The 22,339-nt window shown below is 51.0% G+C and overlaps 1 protein-coding gene across 1 annotated transcript; it reads left to right on the forward strand.

Moving 5' to 3' along the window:
• The first annotated feature begins 410 nt into the window (after window positions 1–410).
• WLS (Wnt ligand secretion mediator) lies at window positions 411–21,782 on the forward strand. The gene is made up of 12 exons (XM_065737201.1): window positions 411–588; window positions 7,739–8,011; window positions 13,819–13,943; window positions 15,055–15,216; window positions 15,669–15,805; window positions 16,182–16,350; window positions 16,512–16,609; window positions 16,959–17,022; window positions 17,406–17,549; window positions 19,164–19,247; window positions 20,727–20,880; window positions 21,401–21,782. Exons 1-12 carry the CDS (start codon window positions 483–485, stop codon window positions 21,508–21,510), a joined length of 1,626 nt encoding a protein of 541 aa, XP_065593273.1. The 5' UTR covers window positions 411–482; the 3' UTR covers window positions 21,511–21,782.
• Window positions 21,783–22,339: the final 557 nt, after the last annotated feature.

Consider the following 22,339-nt stretch of genomic DNA (forward strand, 5'->3'; position numbering starts at 1 on the left):
GGCACGCGCCCGGCCGAGGGGCAGAGCAGCGCCCGCGTCCCCGCGTGCCCCCCAGCCCCGCTCCGGGGTCCCGGAGGGGCTGCGGGTGGGAGCGGCGCTGAGGAGGACGAAGCGGGGACGCGAGAACCGGAGCGTGACCGGGATGAAGGCGGTGCGGGTGCCGTGCCCCGGAGCGGTGCCGCGGCCGCGTTTCAGAGCGTCACGCATCCGCCTGAGCCGGAGGGGCACTCCGAAGGCCACGGGGGACGGGGACACGCGCAGCCCCGCCTCGGCCGCCCCCGGTTCGGGGCACGAGCGGCGCGGGGCCGGGCCGGGCCGGGCGGGGCGGCGGTGCGGGGCCGGGGAGGGGCGGGGGGGGAGCGGCGCCACGTGATGCGCTTCCCCGCTCCTTAAAGCCGCCCGCCGCGCCCGCCCCGCCACAATCACGGCCGCACGGCCCCGCCGGCAATCAGTGCCGCGCCCGGCCCGGCCCCGCCGCCACCATGGCCGGGGCCATCATCGAGAACATGAGCACCCGCAAGCTGTGCATCGTCGGCGGGATCCTGCTGGTGTTCCAAGTGATCGCCTTTCTGGTGGGAGGTCTGATCGGTGAGTGCCGGCGGGGCAAACTTCGTCCCCCCGCCGCGGTGCCGCCGCTCGTGGCGGTGTGGGCGCCATCGGCTCATTAGCGCGGCATTGTCGTTAAGCACGCGGAGCTCCGCGGGTCCCTTTGTGCTCTCGGGCCGCCGCCTGCGGACGGCGGGGGGCACGGAAAAGTTTGCCCGGCCTGCTCGAGGCGTGCGCCTGGGAGAGGCAGGGCAGCCGGCAGCATGGCGACCGGTGCCGCGGGGCCGTGCCGCCCATCGCTTCTTTTTTTTTTTTATCTCTTTTTTTTATATATATATTTTGTGCTGACCCCCACCACCACCCTTGTTTGGTTTTGTTTTTTAATTGTTAATTCTGCCTTCCCTCTTTCCGCTTCCCCGGGCCGCGGGAGCAGGGAGCCTGCCCGCCTGCGGCAGCGCTCGCCTGGAGGAAAGGGATGCTGGGGGGGGGGGGGAAGGATTGGGGGCCGCCCGCCCCGGAGCCGAGCCCCGAACCCGGAGAGCTGTGCTGGGGAATGGAGGGAGAAAGATGGAGGAGGGCGGGCTCGCGGCAGTCCCGGGGCTGCAGGGCGCTCCGAGGCAGAGCGGGGGATGGATGGCTGCAGTGGGCTGCGATCGGCGTTCCCTCGGCTGACACGCGTCGCCCGTTTTTGTTTAGGGGAGCGCGGGTGGGACGTTGTTGCAGCGATCTTTATTTCGGAGGCGCTGAAGAAACTGCCGCAGCCGCCGTTCCGAGGGCAGCTCCGTTGTTGTGCTGCTCGGTGCTCCTGTCCCCACGAGCTGCTGCTCCGTAAGAGCTGGAGAAACTCTGCCCAACCTAATTGCGAGATCTGTGTTTCCATCCTTCTCTTAAGTGGTCACAGAGCAGCCCCTGGCAGCGTAGAACCTGGGCGATCTGCTCCTGTGGGCCAGATCCTGCTCTGCACAACACCAGGGTTGGCTTTTCTGTCCTCTTCTTCTGGTTCAGACGATGCTGGGTCGGATGTGGGTTACTGAACCCGATGCTGATTCATTGGATGTGGTTTCTTGCTCCGTGTTTCATATAGGAGCTGTGCTCCATGTTTGTAAGGCTATCTTCATTCCTAGAAGTGTTTTGCCACAGAGCTCTCCAAGTTCATAAGGCATAAGTTGTGTGTACAAGGCAGTCCTATTGAAAGCTTTGGTTCTTTCTGCATCTGGGGACAGGTATGATAAACAGATGTATTTGTGTTTAGGATTGCATGGACTAAACAGGCCTCTTCCTTTCATCTCGAAATCCCTGCAAACCTGAGCAGAGCCTGGATCTTGTTTGGTCCACCATATGTGCCTCCTGTTAGGGCCTGGCCAGCTGCTGGCAATGTGGCAGTGGCTCAGGGCTCAATGCCTCTTTCATCCCGAGGGTGACTTTGCACCAGTCACGCAGGGGCACCTTCTTTGTTATGGTTCTTTTGCTGGAAAAGCCCACTTGGAGTCTTTGGGCAGGTAAAACTGTGTTAATGCATCACCCAGACTGCATCCCTGGCTGTTCTGCAACGAGCCCAAGCCCTGGAGGACGGTGCTTGGGCAGCTGCTGGCAGCTCAGAGCAGGGCCGTGAGTAATGCTGCTCGTGTCGTGCAGGGGGTGAGAGCTGAGGTGCCACTGAAATAGTGACCCGGTCTGGTTTGATCCAGCACGCCAAGGAGACAACAAGAATCCAGTTATTTTAGTGTGTTCAGGTCTAGACAAACCAAAATATGTACACAACGGGAGTGCAGCTACAAAGCGAGCTCGGCCGTTCCTCTAGCAGGGAGTTAGGTCATGTTTCAAAACAATGACTAAGTGCTCTATTTTAACAGATTATTTTGCGAGTAGAAAATACACAAATGCAACACATTGGTACCTGATAAGGCCAGGAAGCTTCCTTCTCCTGAGTTGTGCTTTCTGCCAGTGCTGGTCCTCAATGGAGTTTGTGAACAACAAACTATTTATGTTTAATAAGGCTCACGTACTTCCATCAGCACTTTTGTTCAGATGCAGAACTTCAGTGAGCATCCCTATGGGTTTTTGCTTAGAAATGTGCATGGGCAAAACGTGGGATGAAGGCATTGCAGAAGTCATAGCATGTAGAGCAGAGCTCCCGCAGCATCTACAGGAGCTGAGCAAAGCTGAGGTGTGAGATGAGCTGAAGGGATGGTTTATTGGGCTGTCTCTTTGCAGTTCTCCGTGGAGGAAACTACCCCTCCTTGGGCAGCTGCTCAGTAACTTGCTCGAGGGCAGTTCCTTGCTTCAGGACCACCAGGATTGCATTACTGCCATCGCAGTGAGCTGGCTTTGTGTACCAGGGCTCAGTAGTGGATACGAGCAGTCCTGCAGCTGCCCATACATTTCTGCAAATGTGACTGTTTGGAGAAGTGAAGGCGTTTATTTCCTCACTGGGATGAGGGGATGCGTTAGGGAGCGAGCAGCTCTGCTGCTTCCTTCACTTGCTTTAAGACTGAAGGAAAAAAAAAATGGAGTTGTTTTGACTGGAGCCAATAAAACTCCTGCTCGTGTCTCTTGCCCAGAGAGATAATGAGTCATGAGTGCAAATGGCTGAGCAGCTATCAACAGTCCCAGCTCATTATCTACATGTCGGGTTTGGCTCCCAAGCAGTGAGTTTCCAGGATTTAATTTCCTTTCCCAGGATATCATTACCTTCCTGGGGCTGAGGTGGAGGCGGCTGGGCCCACCTCAGCCCCCCCAGCACGTTGCTGCACCGTGGCCGTGCATGCCAATGGTGTGCCCTGCGTGGTGCATTGCTGGCCCTGCAGCCTTGGCAGGGCTCTGGTTGCCTTTGGAGAGCAGACGTGAAAGGTCATCATTGCCTGATTCTTCTTTGGAGGAGCAGTAACTGTAGCAGAGTGGGCGAATGTGCCAGGAAGCAGGAGTTCCCAGCAGAGAGGGCCAAGCTGGGGGCTTTGAGGAGCGAGCAGTCGAGGCTGGAAATCCTTTGAGATAATTTTTTCTTTATTTTTATTTCCCTCCCCCCCCCCCCACTCTTCTCACAGTTGCATCACTTTCAAACTAGAGCTCTCTGGGGGTAGCTGTGTGACAGAAATGCTGTCCCTTGCAGCTTATGTGCAGCAGGAGCTGCTCCTGCCCCTCTGTGCCTTGCAGTCTGCATTGGCTTTATCAGACAGCGTGCATGCAGCCTCTGCCCTGCAGGACTGACCGTGTGGCTCCTGCAGCACAGGACAGCCCCAGCCTTTGAAGTCGAGGTGTCAGTCCTGCAGGGTGCCTGGGAAGGAGGAAGGGATGTGCACAGCATCTCTGTGCCTGCTCCAGCCCTGGGACGTCACCGATGGCACTTGTGGCATCTAGGAGGCTGCAGCTCTGTGAGGATCAACTCGTGGCTCCTCCTGCTCCCAAGGGGCTCTGCTGCATACACTCTGCACAGATCCTGGCTGCAGATGTGGGCTGGGAATCTCACAGCCAGGCTGTGTTTGTATGGGCACGTGCATTCCTATGGCCCAGGAGTGATGGATGTGCTGGGGCAGGCAGAGCCAGCAGTGCTCAGCTGCAGGGCTGCCCCACCACGTCCCCTGTGACAGAGTGCACAGCTGGTGCCCTGCTGCAAACTCCTGCTTCCTCTTTACTGAGAGTGGAACACATTTTCCTATTTTCATTTTGATAGAAAAGCAGTTATTGTTTCAGCAGGAGTAGGATAAGAGATGATAAAATCTCACAAAAAAATACCTTTCACAGGAGGAACTTCTCAGATAGCATGGTAGCTTAATGGGTGCTAAAAAGCAACAGTGAATGAGTAACTCAAGGTAAATTGGTGGGGAACTGAGAACCCAATTTTGGGGCAGCACTATTGAGATTTCCTTTGTTTTGTTTTAGAGATACATTAGAGTTTTTAAATGGATAGCAATTCTGTATTCAAAATCTGCCATCAGTCTGAAGAAAAATGGCTTTCATGTAGGCTTGTGAATACAGTAACTAGCTTTAAACAAGAGGGATGGAAAGATTTCTACAGTGGTCAGTCACTAATGTTAAACTGGGAGTGGTGAGGTTAGCAAACAGCAGTTTTGTGCTGCAATAAATGTATATTTATAAGTAAAATAACGTTATTCAGGTTCTCACTGCTCTAGCTGGAAAACCTCTATCAGTTGGATGATAAATTAGCTTGTTTATTCCTATCCTGCTGTTGGTTAGTGTAATGAAGCAGAAGCCCATTGTGTGTGCTCATTGGGTAGTGATGGCTCTGCACAGAAGGGGGTAATTGAGTAGAAAAGCAGAATGCTCCTGGTGCATGGGAGAAGTTAACACCACATGAGGTCAGTAGGATTCCAGCTTTAATCAATGTAGACACAATGCAACTGAGATTTTGTAAAGGGCTTGTTTATGGTGCCAGAGCAAGGGTCAGTAGTTAATTGGAGATGCTGTAGGTGTTCTAGATGAGAAGGTGCAAAAATCTATATCCTAGAGGTAAGGACATGTGTGGGAGGAGAGGATGCTGCTCCGGTGTGTGGGCTGAGCGCTCTGTTTGTGAGGTTAGGGAGGAAGGAGAGAGGGTTCATTGTCAGAGCCTCATTGGATTCCCCTCTAACAGGCTGGCCAAGGAAGCATTGTTCTGTGAAGTGAAGCTTTGATAGCGTGCATTTTGATACAAAAGCCAGAATTTGAGGGTAGGGTTTTGTCTTTAACTGTGCTCATGTTGGTTGGGGAATGGACACTCGCCTTTTTAAGCAACCAAGCTGGGATGGTTGTCTCTGAACTAAAACTTCTGCAGAGCGAATGAAAAAGATCTGTTTGTCTCATTCAGTCTGCCCCTGGGCTCAGCAGTGCAAGGCACCTGTAGCTCCTGTCTGTCCTGGGGACACGGCTCCTTGTGGGATCCCTGCACGTATGGGATGGGATGCTGCAGCCCTTGGCTGGGCAGTGTGGGGGTTGAAGCAGAGTGCAGGGCTGGATGCAGTGCTGGAGGTCCCAGCTGTGCAATGGGTGCTCCCTCCTCCTGCTCTGTGTAGCAGGCAGGAAGTGGAAGAGCTTTGATTCCACTTGAGATGGAGGAGAGAAATCCTCAGTGTTTGGCAATAGGATGGCTGCCAGTGCTGAATCAGCTCACGGGATCTTTGACTTCTCTGACCACTGCTGTCAGTGGATGTAAAGTCTGCTGCAATGCCTCCTTCAGCTCCTCTTCTTCGGAGTGTTTGTGTAACCTTGCCATCTCCTAAATTTCAGGTGAATCACAGCTCATGATTCAACACGATGCTGAGCAGCTATTCAAAGCTGAAAGCAATTTGGCTTCTGGTTTCCTGTCTCCTGTCCCTATTAGCCGCTGCTTTGTCCTGTGGACAGAGTTAAGCCAGCCTGAGCATACAAGTTTTCTGAGACAATGGCTTGGGAAGTTCCTCAGTGCCCGTGGACTGGTCCCAGCCCTCGGATCCAGGATGTCCTTGGGGCTCCCAAGAGTTTCAGCCTCCCTGGAGGCAGAGGCTGCCCTCTGCCTTGCAACTGGGGGAGGGCCTGACTTCACATCCCATCCAGCACAATGGGAACATGGCTGGGGCTCATCCCACTGTTGCATGAAAACAGCCATGGAGCTATTTAGGGGCAGGCATATCTCACTTGATGCGTCACACGGAGCCGCCTCGCAGCCCACGGCGCAGTGGCTCAAGTCTCCTGATGCTCCTTTGTTTTGCACAGCACTTTGTAATGCTGTGAGCAGACTTGGCTGCAGTTTCCTGAACCGTTTTTTTTTTCCCCCACTTGGTTCGACACTTGCTTGAATTTAATGGGAGCGGAGCCAGACAAGGAACACAAGCCAAGTGCCGACGGTTGTTTGGTGCGTGGCTCCCGACGAGGAGTACGTATAGGAATTGTCTCTTGCTCCTCAGAGCTGTAGCTTTGGCAGGGGGATACTTGTGTTAGCATGCCAGGCCTTTAAAATTGTAATCAGCCTGCGATGAAAACGTGTATTTATGGCTGTAATGAGCTGCATCAAAGGGGGAAACATGAGCCTTCCCCGCAGAAGTCACTGTATCTCTTCACTCAGAAATGCCTGCTTCTATATCGCACAGACCTTACCAAGCTCAAAAGCTCTGACAGGGCTTGGCCTGACTGTCTGCCTATTTCTCAGCAGCGTTCTTCTTACTTTTTCCCAGCTGCAGTTTTAGTCACTGCTACCAGGTTCTGCATTGAGCTGTGGTAGAGGAATGCTGTGCCTTACGAGTTTCATGTTTAATGCACTGACGGTCCTCCAGCTGACTGTGGCACCCTGGGCTGGCAGTGAGGCTGGATATTTTTGTAATGCTCAGTATATTCTTTCTTTTGCTGCTTTGTTCTGGCATCTCAAAGGTGGTGGTGCATTGGTTTGCTCCATTTGTCTCATTAACAGGCTGGAGTTGTGCACAGGATGCCATCACCTGATGGGGGTGTTTCCGATGGGCTGGGGTCTGCCCAGAAGTCCTGGGCTGTGTGTCAGAAGGACCGTGGTGACAGCATGGGAGTAGTTCTGTAGGAGCCCACGGGCAGGCTGGCTGCAGGCCATACATGGTCTCCCTGGCTCCTTTCTTCCCTGCAGGTGCTGTCATCCCAGTGTCCGTTGCTCTGTGTGCTTCTCCTGCTTTAATTCCTCGTGTTGGGAATGTTTCAGTGCTCCTCACTCCCATTGGAGCAATCTTACACTGTTGAATTTGCACTTTCTAACTTCCCTCCATCTTCCTTTAAAAAAGGATAGGACAGGTTTGGTGTCTCTTTATTAATTGCAATTTCACATTTAACTGGGTTTACACAATTCCTTCAAACTCTAGTGAGGACAGAAGTAAATAAAACTCTTTAACAGCTTAAGAAGAGTTAACCTGTTCCTTCTGCTTGCCAAAGCCTGTGAACCTGGAAGTAGTTAATGTGATCACGTTGTGATACTTCATGGATAATGCTTTAGAAAATAAGACAGCTCTGCTTCAATGCAGCAAAATGCATTGCGTGTTGTGCAGAGTAGTGCTGCATCTTGTGACAAAGGCCTGTGAGGAATGGGAGCGTTGTCACTGAGTGCTGGCACCCTCAGGTCAAGGAGCTGTGAAGAAGAATCATTTGATGCATTTGCTTTGAGTTGCTTTCAGGTAGCTGAACAGGGAGCTGCATGTTTTGGTGGGGAAACCACGGCATGAGATGCTTAAAGATCCTAAAAGCATGGTTCTTTCATTTGCAGCTCCCAGCCCCACTACAGCTGTTCCTTACACGTCAATGAAGTGCATTGATGTAAGAAAAAACCACCACAAGACCAAGTGGCTGATGCCCTGGGGACCCAACCACTGCGAGAAGCTCAAGGACTTTGACGAGGCGGTCAGCAGGCAGATCGAGGCCAATGACATTGTCTTTGCTGTGCACGTCCCTCTCCCCAACAAGGAGATGAGCCCCTGGTTCCAGTTCATGCTCTTCATCATGCAGCTGGACATCGCCTTCAAGATGGACAATGACCTGAGTAAGTGGCATCCTGCTCCTTGTTACATGCTCACCGTGTGTGTTTCCCAGCATGGTTTCATGTTGCCTTTATGCAGTGCCATGTGCTGAGTGCATGCATGCAGGGAGGTGATGCAGAAGGGTGGGGGTTAGCCATGAGATGTTAGTGTGGGACCTTCCATAGCCCAGGTGCTCTATGGCCTTGGGCACCTCCAGGGATGGAGCACCCACAGCTCTGGGTAGCAGTGCTGGGACCTCACTGCCTTCTGAAGGAAGAACTTTCCTATAACACCTAATGTAAAGGTCCTCTCTTTCAGTTTAAAACCATTCCCTCTTGCCTTATTGCTCTAGGACTGTGTAAAATTATCAAGATGTACCCTGTTTTAAGTTCAGCAGTTTGCTTTCATAGCATATGCTCCTTGGTTCCTTGCAGTTTGCCCAGGTAGTTTGAGTTGTGGAGTGCCCAGCACTAGCTTGCACTAGATCGAGTCCCTTTGGGGATGAATTTTTATCTTCAAGCACAGAGTCATAGAATCAGCAAGGCTGGAAAAGACCTCTGAGGTCATCCACTCCAGCCATCCACCTACCACCAGCACTTCCCCACTAAACTGTGGCCCTTAGTACAACATCTTAATATTCTGTGAACACAAAGCAGGTGCTGTCAGGTGCTGAGATGCTTCTGTGCTTGGCTTGGCTTTGGGAAATGTGGATGCAGAGTACTTCACTTTGAAGCTACAGTGATCCAGGTGAAATGGCCAAACCATACAGGTATGGGAACCGTGGAAGAAGTGACATATTGGGATTCTCCTGCCTGGGAGAAGGTGAAACACACACAGAACAAATCCTTAGAAAATCTGCAGAGAAGTGAGGAGCTGCATGGGCAGTCTGCTCTTCCCCTTGCCAGAAGACAGCTGTAGGTGTGCCTGCATGTTGTGAAGTTGTGGAAAATCCCTCTCTTAACAAATACAGCCAACAACAAACAATTTGCCTCTCAAACTGGTCTGAACTGGAGCCTTGGCAGCTGTTTGGCTGGAGCAGCCACGTAACATATGGTTGCTGAGAGAAGTTCAAAATGGGGCTCTCTAAACCTTGCATGTACTCTTAACCCTATAATCATCTCTAACATATAGAGAAGCTGTGTGCCTTGCTCACTTCCCAGGCTTCACCAGGCTGCTGCACAAAGCTGCTGCTGTGGCTGGAAGCACTGAGCTGGAACAAGCACCTGGCTGAGCACCTGGGGCAGGCTCTTAAAATGCTAAATGAGCTTTTTGACAGTCGTTTCTCCTGCAATTGCAGAGCCTTTCCTTCCTTTTCTTACTTGAGCTGCTCTGTGACCAACTCCTCCAAGTCTGGGAGCTGAGATTAAAAGCAGAACAACTTCTCTGGTTAGTAGAAGTGGAGTTTTGGGGATGGTCTGTCCCACTGCCCCAGTGCTGGGGGTTGGGTCAGAGCTGCTGGTGCTTTCTGATTGTGAGAAGTGTTTGGAGAGAGGCATGCCAGTACTTTGCATTGTGTGAGCTTACTGGCACATCCTGCAGGTTTCCTTTCACTGGCTGAGGGAAGCTTAGAAGTGCTGCTTTCCTCCCCTTGTTGTCAAGCTGAAGTTAGATGCAAATGAAGTGTGAAATCTGTGAAACAAGTGGACAACGCCTCTTGCTTGCTAAATTGTGTTGTAACGTTTAAAAAAGAAAAAGCAAGGAACTTCTTAACCTGAAGTAATTACCTGTGTGTCTGAATCTTGCTGCTAACTTAGCTTTAAGAACTTCATTTAACAGATGATTGGAGCTGGCTCTGAAGAGCAGGCAGGATCACCTTACCTCTTCTTTCCAAGTGATGTGGGATGATGCCCCTGTGCACGTGGGAGATTTATTTTTGACTGATATTTTCTGACCTGGACTGCTTTGGGTCTGGGCTATTTGCACTTAACAGGGAGCAGCAGCCCTGCTCAGAGCTGGGCATTACTTAAGGACACCTGTATTTATCAGAGGGCAAAGCAGGGTGGTATGGAGGGACTTCTACAAGTGTTCTGTCTCCAGAAAGATGTTTTCCTCTCTTTTTATAGCCAGTGAATCTGAAATATTAATAAGTGAGAGACTTGTGGCTGCTTTGCTTCAGAAAGAAATTGCACAGCTGCATGCTCCTGTTCAAATCCATGATTTGGGTCTCTGGTAGGCTTTGTAACTTCAGAGTTAGTGGAGCATGGAAGCATAATGCAAGTAATTGTAAAGTTTCTTCTGTTTGCTTACATGTGCTTCTTCCCAACTAGCAGGATCAGCATGCAGCTGGCACACAGCTGTCTCCCAGACAGCTTCTCTATTTTTAGACTATAGAAATGGGTGGGAAGATACCCTGAGTGAAATCATACTAGAGTAAATCCTGGAGGAGCTCTTAGGTACTGAACAGTCAGCAGTACAATGCACCAGAACTCCTGCTCGGGCAGTGCTGGGAGCATGAGAGGCACAAAGCAGCTCACTTACAGAACCGGTCACCTTGAAGGTGCCCAACCCATTCCCCCCATGTACTTCAGTGCTACATCCCCACAGCTCTGGAGCACCCCCAGGGATGCTGACCCCCATCCCCGGGCAGCTGTGCAGTGCTGAGTGCTCTCTGGGGAAGTGGTGCTTCCTGACAGCCCTGCGATGGGGGTCTCAGGTCTGTGGGCTGATGGTGTCTTCTCATGGTTGGCCATCCCTGGAACACACAGATAGAAAGACCAACCAAGCATGTCACTAAAATGAACACAGGTAGGCTTGGTAAGTGTTTTCAGATAAACCTGTGATGCTAGTGAGGTTGTCACTCTGCCAACACCCGAGCTGATTTGCCAGGCTGACGATGACACAGGCAGTATCTCTGCACTTTTTGTTGGCCAGGATTGCTGAGGCTGTGCTTTGCACCAGGTCTGACGTGCATGGCTCTGGCTCCTGGTGACAGATAAGGCAGGTTTCTGTCTGTGTATTCATACCTTTTGTTTTGGGAATTTGTGGAGAGTCTTGTTTGGCGTGCATGGAGGAGCCAAGCGATGACTTTCCTTGAATGCCTTAGCATCTGAAAGGCGGAGTGTAGGTGCCTGCCAGCTTGTCTTCCTCCTTCCTTGCACAGTTCTTCCCCTCCTGCTGTGCCTCAGCCTTGAATAATTAAAACACTGCACTCTGTCTCTGCTTTTCTGAGTCTGTTCTCAGCCTGAATTCACTTTTTTTTTAACAAAAAAAAAAAGCCCTACCAGATTGTTTGCTTATCTGTCAGAAAGGCAGAACCAATGACCAGAGATTTGTGGGGATGTGGCTGCCCTCTGCCTTCTGATCCCAGAGCTGTCCCGTGTGGGATGAAGACACCAGAGGTGCCTGGGGGTGGGCACCTCCATGGAAGTGTGGAGTACAGCAGTGGGGGCACTTCCTCATTCAGTTTCAGCCAAACTGCAGAGCATTGGCCTTGGTTGTTCCCCTACAGAGGTGTGCCTTATGTGGGTCCTCCTGGAGGCTCTGTATACAAAGCTCTATTCTAAGGGGAGATGATACCCCCACGTAGAGGGTGATGGAAATTCAGACATGGATGGTAATTCATTACTTCACAAACATATGCTGGTATATATTTTCTGCTGTCTGGTTTTCATCCTCAATGGCAGCAGCAACATTTGGATTACAGAGATGAGATAATGAAAGCTGTTTTTGTTGGATTTAGTCCCAAGCATTCCAGTTGGTTTTATGGCTTCTGAAATGAAGTTTGCAGTTCTTTTTAATTGGGCCAAGTTCAACCTTATGTTCCCATTTATCTGTTTTCACTGGTCTTCTAAATAGCAGATCTGAGATGGCAAGTGCATGTTTCATGGAAACCTGACCAGCGGCTGTGGGAAGGAGCTCCATCTCAGTCGAGATGGTATAGATCACGTGTGTGCAAAAAATGCTCAGAAAAATCTAGTTGCATCCACACTGAGGCACAGCAGAACTGTATAAATAGCAAGCTGAAACCACCCATCCCATCCACGCCCCTTCCCATCATTTTGGATGAGCGTGCCACCACGTAGTCCCCACACAACTGTAACTGAAAATGATGACAGATAGATGGGATGCACAGCACTTCAAAGTTCCTTGCAGACACGAAGTGGTCTCCTGCAGCACTTTGAAGGCCAGACTTTTTTCGGAGGAGCCGAGTGCTCTGTGCTGAACTTCAGAGCTCCCCAAGCACTGATGTTCCCTTGCAGCCCATTCCCTGCACAGTCCTTGTTCAGGAAACTCTGATCAGTGCCTGCAGCTCTGCATGCCTCCCTCATCCCCCTGCAGTGGGAGGTGTGCGTGTCAGCTCACCCACAAGCTGCTGGCCTGGAGCTGCAGGTGTGCTGCTGCATGTTTCCAGGGACCTGCAAGTGTGAGCAGTTAGCAGCAGTGAGAGCACTGCCTGGGGCCTGGCACAGCACGCAGCAGTGCACGCGGAGCTCTCTGGGGCTGCTGATGGATGGAAGCGGGTGAGGTTGCAGCACACACGTGCTGCAGAACGCATGCCTCTTTCAGAGCCTTCCCCTGGAGCTGTGCCTGGTAAAGAGGAGGATTTTGCACCTGGTGGAGCTGGTACAGGCTTGCCTTGGATTTTTACGCTGTTTGTGTTGCTGCTTGGCACACTTCAGCTGTAACTCTTTCAGTTTCGTGGGCTGACTCACTTGGGATACCTCAGTACATCTGTTCTAGCTCCGTTTCCTCCTGGCAAGAGCATTTTTAAAGGCAGCTATGCCTCGGATGCTTTCTAGGAGGAGGTCTGGCAGAGATATGAAACCCAGGAGCCCTCCCCTCCATGTCCATTATTTGCCCTGCTGGTTTTCCCTCCAGGTGTGGGGCAGTGTGAACGTGCTGTGCGGTTCTTATCTGGACACATCAGTTCTGTGCATGTTCGATGTGCAGGCAGAAAGCAGTCAGTGCTGGGGTGGGGGGCTCCTCAAACTCCTGATGTACAAAGGCTTCATTTACATGGGATGAGTGAGAGTCATTTCTGAAGGTGCAGCCTTTCCTTTTTCCAGCAGGGACAACATAGCTACATTTACTTTTTTTTTTGTTGTTTTTCCTTTTTCTTTTCATAAGGTACTTAGGATAATGTTTTCTTATCACTCCAGGAACCCTTATTTCTCTTTTGAGAGCAGTTGTGTGCAATTTTAAGTGAATTGTGCTTGTGATGTGCTGTGATTCTCTCCAGCAGTGTTTCTGTGTTCCCCACCCAAGGGTCTCTGCAACCCTTTTTTTTTTTCAGTTCCATTTAAAATCTCTCTGGCAGAAAGCACCTGTGTTCAGGAGCATATTCCAGGCCTTTTTATTTAAGGTGTTGGGCCTTCGTGTTTATGGCAGGTGATCTACATCCAGCAGAAACCCAGCATTACGTGGATGGATGACTAAATGCCATCATGTCCAAACGAGCAGTGTCCCCTGTGCTACCTGCAGCAGCAGTGTGTGCCAGCCCATCCCTCTGTGCCCCTGCCCACCTGCAGTGAGGGCTGCTGATGGCTGCCTGCCTGTCCAGCTCTGTGACCGTCTGGGTTCCAGATTATTGCTCCTAATGCTGCATGAATAAGTAAAGCTCTTTGCCCACAACCACAGCACGGCTACGTCACGGTATGTCAGCAAGATGCCAGAGCTTTGTGACTGCTAAAAATTAGGTTCTTTCTTCTCTACTGGAGAGGAGATAAATATTTTGGAAAGGGTAATTTGAACTGTGGCGTTTGAAACGCCAAAAATCCCATCCTTTGAGACTGTGTGCCTCTCACAGGTCCTTTCAGCACACAGAGACTCTCCCAACTTTGTGGTGTTCTGTGCTGCTCCTGAGAAGCTCCATGTTTCCTTTCTCTTGCAGAAGAAAATGCAGAAATTACCCTGGATGTGTCCTTAGCATATCGTGATGGCATGTTTGATGACTGGGAAGAAATAGCACATGCAATAGAGATCAGAAAGCTGAAGTGCACCTTTGGTTCCCCAAAAGTAAGGTGTTCTGGTGGTGCTGGAGGTGGGGAGGTGTGGGAGAGCAGTGGGAATTGTTCTCCTTTGTGGTGTTTCTCAGAATTGTTCCCTTGCAGCTCTCAAGCTTGTTGCCTTCTTTTGGCTCAAAAGCTTTGAAAATCAAATGAGCTCCACATGCAATCTGTTTTTGTTTTGGTGATGCAAGAGAAAGGGGTGAAGTCAGACAGGGCGTAAGAAGGGTGTGAGGTCGGTGCACAGATGCAGCTACAAGCAGAGTTTGAAGGCTTTAGGATCTGTGTACCCCATGCTGCTCTTAAGCAGTTAGACCTTTCTGTCCTGTGCTTCTGTGGTGCACAAAACCTTGTTCTTCAGGAGTGGCAGAGAAGCATACTGCAGCACTTCCAGAATGTGGCAGGGTGGGAGTTCCTTAAAATAACTTCTTAATGCCTCGAGCTGCAAAGCATACACGTAAAAGCTACAAAGCTTATGAGTAATGAGCACAACTAGCAGTGAGAGCAGAGCATCTTGTTTGAATATGTATTTTTTTTCATGCTACAGACTGTAATTTCTGTGCTCAAATCAGTCTGATGTCTTCAGCAGGCTTTTCAGCCCTCTGCCTTGCTCTCCTGGTTCACGGTCCCTCTCAGAGGGTCACCTGTACCTCCAGTAACACCCATGCCCTTCCACAGAGCCATGCAGACACAGTAAATATGTATAAGGTGCGGAGGAGAATATTGCTGGTAAAACAGGACTTCAGACGCTCCAAATTTAAACATGTGGGAGGGGTGGCAGATTTGTTTTGGCTCAAACTTTATTTGCTGGTGGAGGGACTTCAGGTCCCAAGGCAATCTTTTATCTTGAAAGGCTCCACTTGCTTGAAGTTGGGTTTAGGAGCTTGAAACGTGAGCCTGCTTGAGTTTAAACGCCATTGTATCAGCGGCCCAGAGAAATACAAAACATCTAAGGAAAAATGTTCCCAACGTGCTGTGTCTCCAGGCTCTGCCCACCCTTAGGATAAGGTGGGGGTGAGCAGGTGATGTCTCGGTGCCAGTGATGCTCCCAGCTAAGCTGAGTGCTGGGGCTCACAGTGCTCAGGACGCAGCTGACTGTGCTCTTCCCATCCTTCCTCTAGACCCTGGAGTCCGAGGGCCGTCACTACGACTGCGACTTCCTTCCCTTCATGGAGATTGGCAGCGTGGCTCACAAGTACTACCTCATCAACATCCGCCTGCCCGTGAACGAGAGGAAGGGCATTAATGTGGGCATCGGGGAAATCAAGGACATCCGCCTGGTGGTGAGCCTCCTCCTGCCCACCACGCTCAGCCAGCAGCTCGTGGTGGCTGCAGACGGCGGTGGGAGGGCGTGTGTCTGGAGAGCTGCATTAATTTGGCCTCTGCTTTTCCCACCCGTGGTGACTTAGCTTCATGAGTATCTTGTTACTTGTCTGAGGGCAGCTCTATCCGTTTTTTTCCACGCTGTGTCAGAAGGGCCTCTCTGACCGCTTTCTGCCTCATGATGGAAGCTGTGGGTTTTGGCATCTGTTTCTGGGACTGCTGAAGCCTCCTCAGATGGTGTGGGTGCTCAGCAGGCAGCTGCTCCCTTCCTGCCTCGGCCAGACCGCGTCTTTCAAAGGGTGGTTGCGTCTGCGTGTGCTTACATGATAAATTCAAACCTCTCCTGCCAGCTGCTGTAAGCGGGATAGCACCCATTGTGTCAAAACTCATATCACACCTTGTTTCTCCTCAGGGTATCCACCAAAACGGGGGCTTTACGAAAGTGTGGTTTGCCATGAAGACCTTCCTCACCCCCAGCATTCTGATCATCATGGTGTGGTACTGGAGGCGGATCACGCTGATGACACGTGCCCCTGTCCTGCTGGAGAAGTGAGTGAGGGCACTGCGCAGGGGAAGGTGGCCCTGAGGGAAAGGAAAGGTGCTGAGCGGGTCCTGACCGTGTCAGCCCGTGTGCCAGGCAGAGCAAACAGCCAGCTGTCAGGAACTGTCTCTTCTCCCTCCTGTCCACTGCCTCCACCAGTAGACACCCACAGCATCTCTTTTCTGTTACATTAACCCCCCTCCCCCCCCCAGAAAAGGAATAGCTGCATTTAGCCTGGAGGAGCTGAGTCCCTCTTTGAAAATCTGCTGCTGCTGCCCAAATAGTGTGGGGTTTTCTTGTCGCTTGCTGGGCACAGCTCTGGCTCCTGTGGCTCCGGCTCCCCTCCTTGCAAACTGGAAAGAGATGGTGTTTGTGTCTCTCCAGGGTCATCTTTGCTCTGGGAATTTCCATGACATTCATTAACATCCCAGTGGAGTGGTTTTCCATCGGGTTTGACTGGACTTGGATGTTGCTCTTCGGAGACATTCGACAAGGCATTTTCTACGCCATGCTGCTGTCGTTTTGGATCATCTTTTGTGGAGAGCACATGATGGTGGGTACAACAGAACAGAAGGTAGTTTCCGTGCCCCCTGTAGCAACACCAGAATCCCCTGGTGGGCACTGCAAACAGTGCTCTGGGGACTTGTTCCAGGTGAGAGGACCGCAGGCTAATGTGCTCTTCCTCACTTTTCCTCCTCCTCATCCTTCAATTAGGACCAGAATGAGCGGAACCGCCTCTCGGGGTACTGGAAGCAGGTTGGACCCATAGCTGTTGGCTCCTTCTGCCTCTTCATCTTTGACATGTGTGAGAGGTAGGTGTCACTGCCCTCCAGCTGGCATGCCCCAGGAGCCTTCCCTGAGCAGTGGGCAGAGGCTGGCGGCCACCTTCAAGCACATGGGTTCACAGTGCCTTGGGGACAGTGGGGCTTGACCCACGTGGGTGGATGTGCAGCTCTGTCTTGTGAGGAGGGAGCAGGCTCCCGGTGAAGATGCTGAGGCCTTTGGGCACCTCACAGCAGTGCATCTTGTCCTGTAGGGCCAGAAGGACGTGCCTCCCACTTCTGTGTCCTCCTTGACCATGGGGACAATTAACAGGGGCAGCTCTCTGCATATATGGGGTTCTCTGTGAGCATTTGACAGCTCTGTGTCTTCTCTCTGCAGGGGAGTGCAGCTGAAAAATCCCTTCTACAGCATCTGGACCACTGAGGTTGGCACAGAGCTGGCTGTATCCTTCTGCCCGGCCCAGGCAGGCCCAGCACACAGTGTTGGTGTCTGAGGGAGGTGGGCCTGCCCTGTGGGTGCTGCTGCCCAATACCTGCAGCCACAGGAGGCCTTCTTCCTCCTGGCTGGCCAGGGCTGGGGCACTGTGGGGTCCCATGGTGGATGAGGAAACTGTGGTGGGAGGTTCGGTGCCAGATGCAGGGACCAGTGCTGTGCTTGGGGACGTGGAGATCTGGGAGGCAGCACTGAGGGTCCAGATCCTGATTGTAACACAGCCTTCCCACCGAGAGGTTAACGATGACCGTCGGGATCGTGTTAGGAGAAGTGAATCAGCCAAATAATGTTTTCAGTTATTTTATGCTGTTTTCTTTTAACTCTGCCGCTCAGATGGCCTTTATTATAGTCGCAGGAATTTGCTTGTGCCTCTATTTTCTCTTCTTGTGTTTTATGGTCTTCCAAGTGTTCAGAAACATCAGTGGAAAGCAGTCCAGCCTGCCAGCAATGAGCAAGGCCCGCCGCCTGCATTATGAGGTAGTCACTCCTTGCTGCACGGAGCCTTTGCTTTTGCAATGTCTTTTCACCTAAGTACTCTACTGAAACCTTCACTGTTACTGCAGCCCTGAGCTGAGAGGTTTGATCCTCATCAGCTTTCTTACCTGCTCAAATCCCCTGGCTGCCTTTTTGTTCCCTTTGGCTGCCATCATGTCTTTTTCTGCCCTGGGGTCTCTGGCTGTGATCATTTTATTCTCTCAGGACCATGTGTGAACCAGCTCTCGGTTTTTGAGTGGTTGTCTCCCAGCTTGCTGAACTCTGTTGTGGGATAGAATGAAATTGCCCATCCCCCCCATTTAAAGTGATGACAGTGCTCCCTGTACCTTGGTTTCTCCTTGTCTAATATTAGTAATTGCGTTTAATGAAAAATATTACCAACACCACCCAGTTTTCTTAATGGCACTAATTCAGATTTACAGTGTTGTCTTTTCCTAACCAGAGTGCAGGAGGGAAGCTGTCACACTTGGGTCAAAATCAGACATGTGCAGCTCATTTTCCCCCTTTGTAGCCCCTGAGTGCTGTTCCTGTCCTAGCTCTTTACCTGCTGCAGAGCACGAGCAGCTCACTCCAGGTGCTTGAGCTGAGAGAGTCTTGTTGTTCTCACGGCTGTGTAAACATTTGTCACCAACATCATTCTGTACAATGCAGGCAACTTTCAGCAGGTTGGTTATCTCTCATCAGTATTGTACATGAAAAACAGCAAATGGGACTTGAAAGAATTTGCACGGGACGTTTAGCATTTTTTCCATCTTTCCCTTTAGCAAGAGGCAGAGGAAGTTAGCTTGTGTTATAGAGCTGTTGCAGCCATGCTGTAAGTAGAACCATCTGGCAAGCACGAGTCTGGTCTGGAAACATAAAACTAATGGTCATTTATGGTCACTGTATAGCCCAGTAATTATGCACACACAGACATTACCATCAAAATTCCAGAAGTTGTTGAAAAATGCAAATATTTTTAAAGCAAGAACTTTGCTGGCAAAAGCAAATAAAGAATGTAGTAGGATTCCCAGCCGAGAGCCATAAAGACTTCGTCTTACTTTCTGCATCACAGAAGAATGTGAATGGTAATTCTGGCAAGCATTCAGCACTGCTGCAGCTTCCTGCAGGCTCTGGGGTGGGAATGAACCTACACAGACCCCTGGCCTTGCAGTTCAGTGCCCCGCTGTCTTGCTAAAACCTGAATGCTGTCTGCAGGTTCTGCTTAACAAAAATTGGGAGCCCTCAGGTATGCTGTCCTGTGGATGGAAGCCCTAGCTCAGCCTGCCCTGCCTCCTCTCCCACGTTAACTCTTGTCTGTCAGTCCCAAAAGCAGCTGTAATGGAAAGCAGGAGCTGTCCGGACACGCACGGCCCGCTCGGAGCATTGGGGAGGAATGCAGACGTGTGTGGGGAGCGGAGAATATTGGCTGTCATGAATGTAGCACAGAGGAGTGGGTGGAGGTTGTTTTGGTTTGGGGTTTCGTGGGTTGGACCCTTTTTGTCTTTCTTTCTTCCTTTTTTTTTTTTTTTATCCTTGTGTCCTTTGCGCACTGAAAACAAGAACGTGTTTTTGTGGATTCTGTTGATGTGAGCGGTGGCATTTCTCTCCAAACAGGGGCTGATCTTTCGGTTCAAGTTCCTGATGCTCATCACCCTGGCTTGTGCAGCTATGACAGTCATTTTCTTCATCGTGAGCCAGGTGAGTGTGACAGAGCCCAGCTGTGTTGGGGAACATCCCCCCTAGGTTCTGCGGTGGCCGACGGTGTGGAGGTTCAGAGAGACCAGGTGTGCATCTCATGGGTACATTTGGGAAGAAGTCTCTTTTTAAGAAACTCTTTTCATGTATTTGAAGTGCTGCCATGAAATTGCTTCGGCTGAAGCTTCCCCCGGGGCCTTTGGCTCGCAGGGTCTGTGTTTTTTGAAGTATCAGCCATTTCTGAGAACTCAGTGAGAGCAAAAACGTTCTGTTCACATTAAAAGAATCTGGTGGCTTTCTATACCCACAAAGAAATGCCAGAATTCAGTCTTTCCGGGCTCTGACTTTACAACCCTGTTGTTTCTAGCAGGATATATACCTACTTATTCTGAGCTATGATGCAGTCTCTGTCGCATGAGCTTGTATAGCTGTTCAAATATACTTTGATGGTTTACTTCAAGTAACAGTTTGCTGTTCAGATTGTGTCTGTTTCAAAGCTGCCCTTTATGGCTGTTCCTAAGCATAAGCAGCTTGCAGCTTCAGGAGAGCAGTGGTACAGCCTTGCAGATCCGATAGTGCAGAATTATCCCTGTAGGAGTAGGTTCTCTTTCGCTGCACTGCTTATGCTCTGGGGTACGTGGTGGGTCCCAGTGGAAAACACAGTAGTAAAGGATTTTGCTCTTGAAAATCTGCTTGGCTGAAGCAATCTTCATCAGTGGCAGCTGGTGATCCAGTTCATCACTGACCTTAGGCATAACACAAAGGCTCTTGCCCAGCAGCTCTTTTCAAGGTGAGCTTTAGTCTCCCCCTGAAGGCAAGGTTGTGCTGCTGTGGCTTCTCTTTGGAGCAGAATGTCCTGTTTTTTTCATATCAGGAAAAGGCATGCTACAGTCACACATCTTTTTCTTTATGGATGGACAGCACTTCAGCACGAACGGTCCATGTAATGTTAGTATTGGTGATGGTTGGGTAAATCCTGACAAATCCCTGCGTGTCAAAGGCTGCTGCAGTCAGCCTAGGCCTCATAAGAGAGAAGCAGCAAGAGGGCACCCAGCACTTCAGCTCTTGGCATTATTCACACCGCTTCCCCGTGTATGGAAGGTCTATTTATAGAAGTCTCATGTTCTCAGATGCAAGTGGTTGTCTCTGAGGTGCTGCCCTTCTTGTGGCAGCCTTTGCTGAACACATCAGCTGTGGCAGCTGCATATTACAGAACATGAGGGATTTGACTGCATTTGAGAGTGATAACCTAGAGTTAGAGAAAGCCCAATGCAGCCCCATTGCAGGCAGTGTTTCTTGCTCGCAGGCTGGGGCTGAAGCAGACAAGTCTTGCCCAGCTGCCATGCCGTGTATGTAGTGCCCTGCTCTCATGGAACTGACTCTTTTCTCATTGCTTTTCTCCAAGTTGGAGCTGTAGCAGCCACAGCTGCGTTTTAGCAGTGTGCATTTAGAGCTCAGCTGTGACTTCTTTCTCGTGGGCAGGTGACAGAAGGCCACTGGAGGTGGGGGGACATCACGATACAGGTGAACAGTGCCTTCTTCACCGGCATCTACGGGATGTGGAACCTCTACGTCTTCGCACTCATGTTCCTGTATGCGCCATCACACAAGAACTACGGGGAGGATCAGTCCAATGGTAAGTGGCCCTGAGTGCTCTGCTTGCAAAGGCTACACTGCAAGAAGGATGTGAAGTGGATGATGCTTTTGGTGCACCTTTATTGCCAAACTGCACGTTGAGCACACGGAAACGTTGTGCAGATGACCATTTGTTCTTCAGAGCACTGTTGTTTAAGCAGATATCTTCATTATCAACTAGGTTAGATAGGTTTAAGTGTTCAGCCGTAGCTGTCTAAAGCCTTGCAGCTTGGCTTTTTGTACTTCTTGGTGTTGCCCAGTTGTGACTGCATAGCTCGAACATGAACAGAAACTTGGGCAAGCGGAGAGTGGCAGTGCTCTTGGTTGCCTTCCAGTGACCTGCCAACACGCTGGCATTGTAATGCCTCAGATAAAAGCATTCACACAAGCACAGAACAGCAGAGGTTGGAAGGGGCCCTGAAGGCCACCTGGCTCCAGCCCCCTGCCACAGAGCTCATGCAGCTGTTGTGCAGCCTGTGGCTCAGGTAGTGACCATCTGATGTTGTGGCTGTGTTTTGCAGGTGACCTGGGGGTGAGCAGCGGGGAGGAGCTCCAGCTCACCACCACCATCACCCACGTGGACGGCCCCACAGAGGTTTACAAGCTGGCTCGCAAGGAGGCTCAGGAGTGACACGGAGACGTCGGGTGCAGTGGCGGGCACAGGACGACGCGATGCTCTCCTGCAGGAGCCGTGTCCGACCTACCTTGCTTTTTGAGCACCTCAGCTTGTGTACTTCCACAGAGCAGTGACACCGAGCGGAACATTTGTAAACTTTAATATGGTGTAGTTATTTCTGGGGGGAGGGCTGTGTGTATTGTGTTACTCTCAAGCACATAAATATCTGCTAGAAAAGCATTAATGTTGCAAAGTGGCACGTTCTGGTGATTGGAGGTGGCAGAGCTGACCTTCTGTTGGGCAGCATGAAGCCGGTGCTGATGGTGAGTTGGTGAGCACGTGCTGCTCTTCTTGTGTGTGACTTCAGACAAGGGCTCGGGCTGGTCTGGAGTGAATGCCTCTTTTTTCAGGAGCGTGTGCTCCTGCCCCAGCCCTCATTGATCCGAGCTGTGGGCAGTGTTGGATGCCCCACTCCAGGTGCTGTGTCTCTGTGCCTGAAATCACAGCAGCACAGAGGTGCTGAATGCCACTTAAAGACATCATTTTGGATGGTTTTGGATACTTGAACTGGAACTGTTTTTGCTAAGTGTGTATTTCTGTAAGGTGGGATGCTGGTGCTCCTGTACTCAAAGCAAATAAGTTAAAAGAGGGGGCACATGTAGTGCAAGTGCTGGGGCCATGGGCACAGCTGGCAGCTCACGAGCAACGTGCTGAAGGAAACAAGTGCTAGGGAGAGCAAGCAGGATGTTTGGCAGCAGATCTGCCACAGAGCACACAGCTCCAGCATTTCCCTCTGCGCTGTGCTCAACTTTGCAACTTTAATGTTCTTCTTTTGCCAGGTTCT

The sequence above is a fragment of the Cyrtonyx montezumae genome, unplaced genomic scaffold (assembly GCF_038088225.1).
Source record: "Cyrtonyx montezumae isolate F1298 unplaced genomic scaffold, pur_monq_1.0 scaffold_1, whole genome shotgun sequence".
NCBI classification, from domain to species: Eukaryota; Metazoa; Chordata; class Aves; order Galliformes; family Odontophoridae; genus Cyrtonyx; species Cyrtonyx montezumae.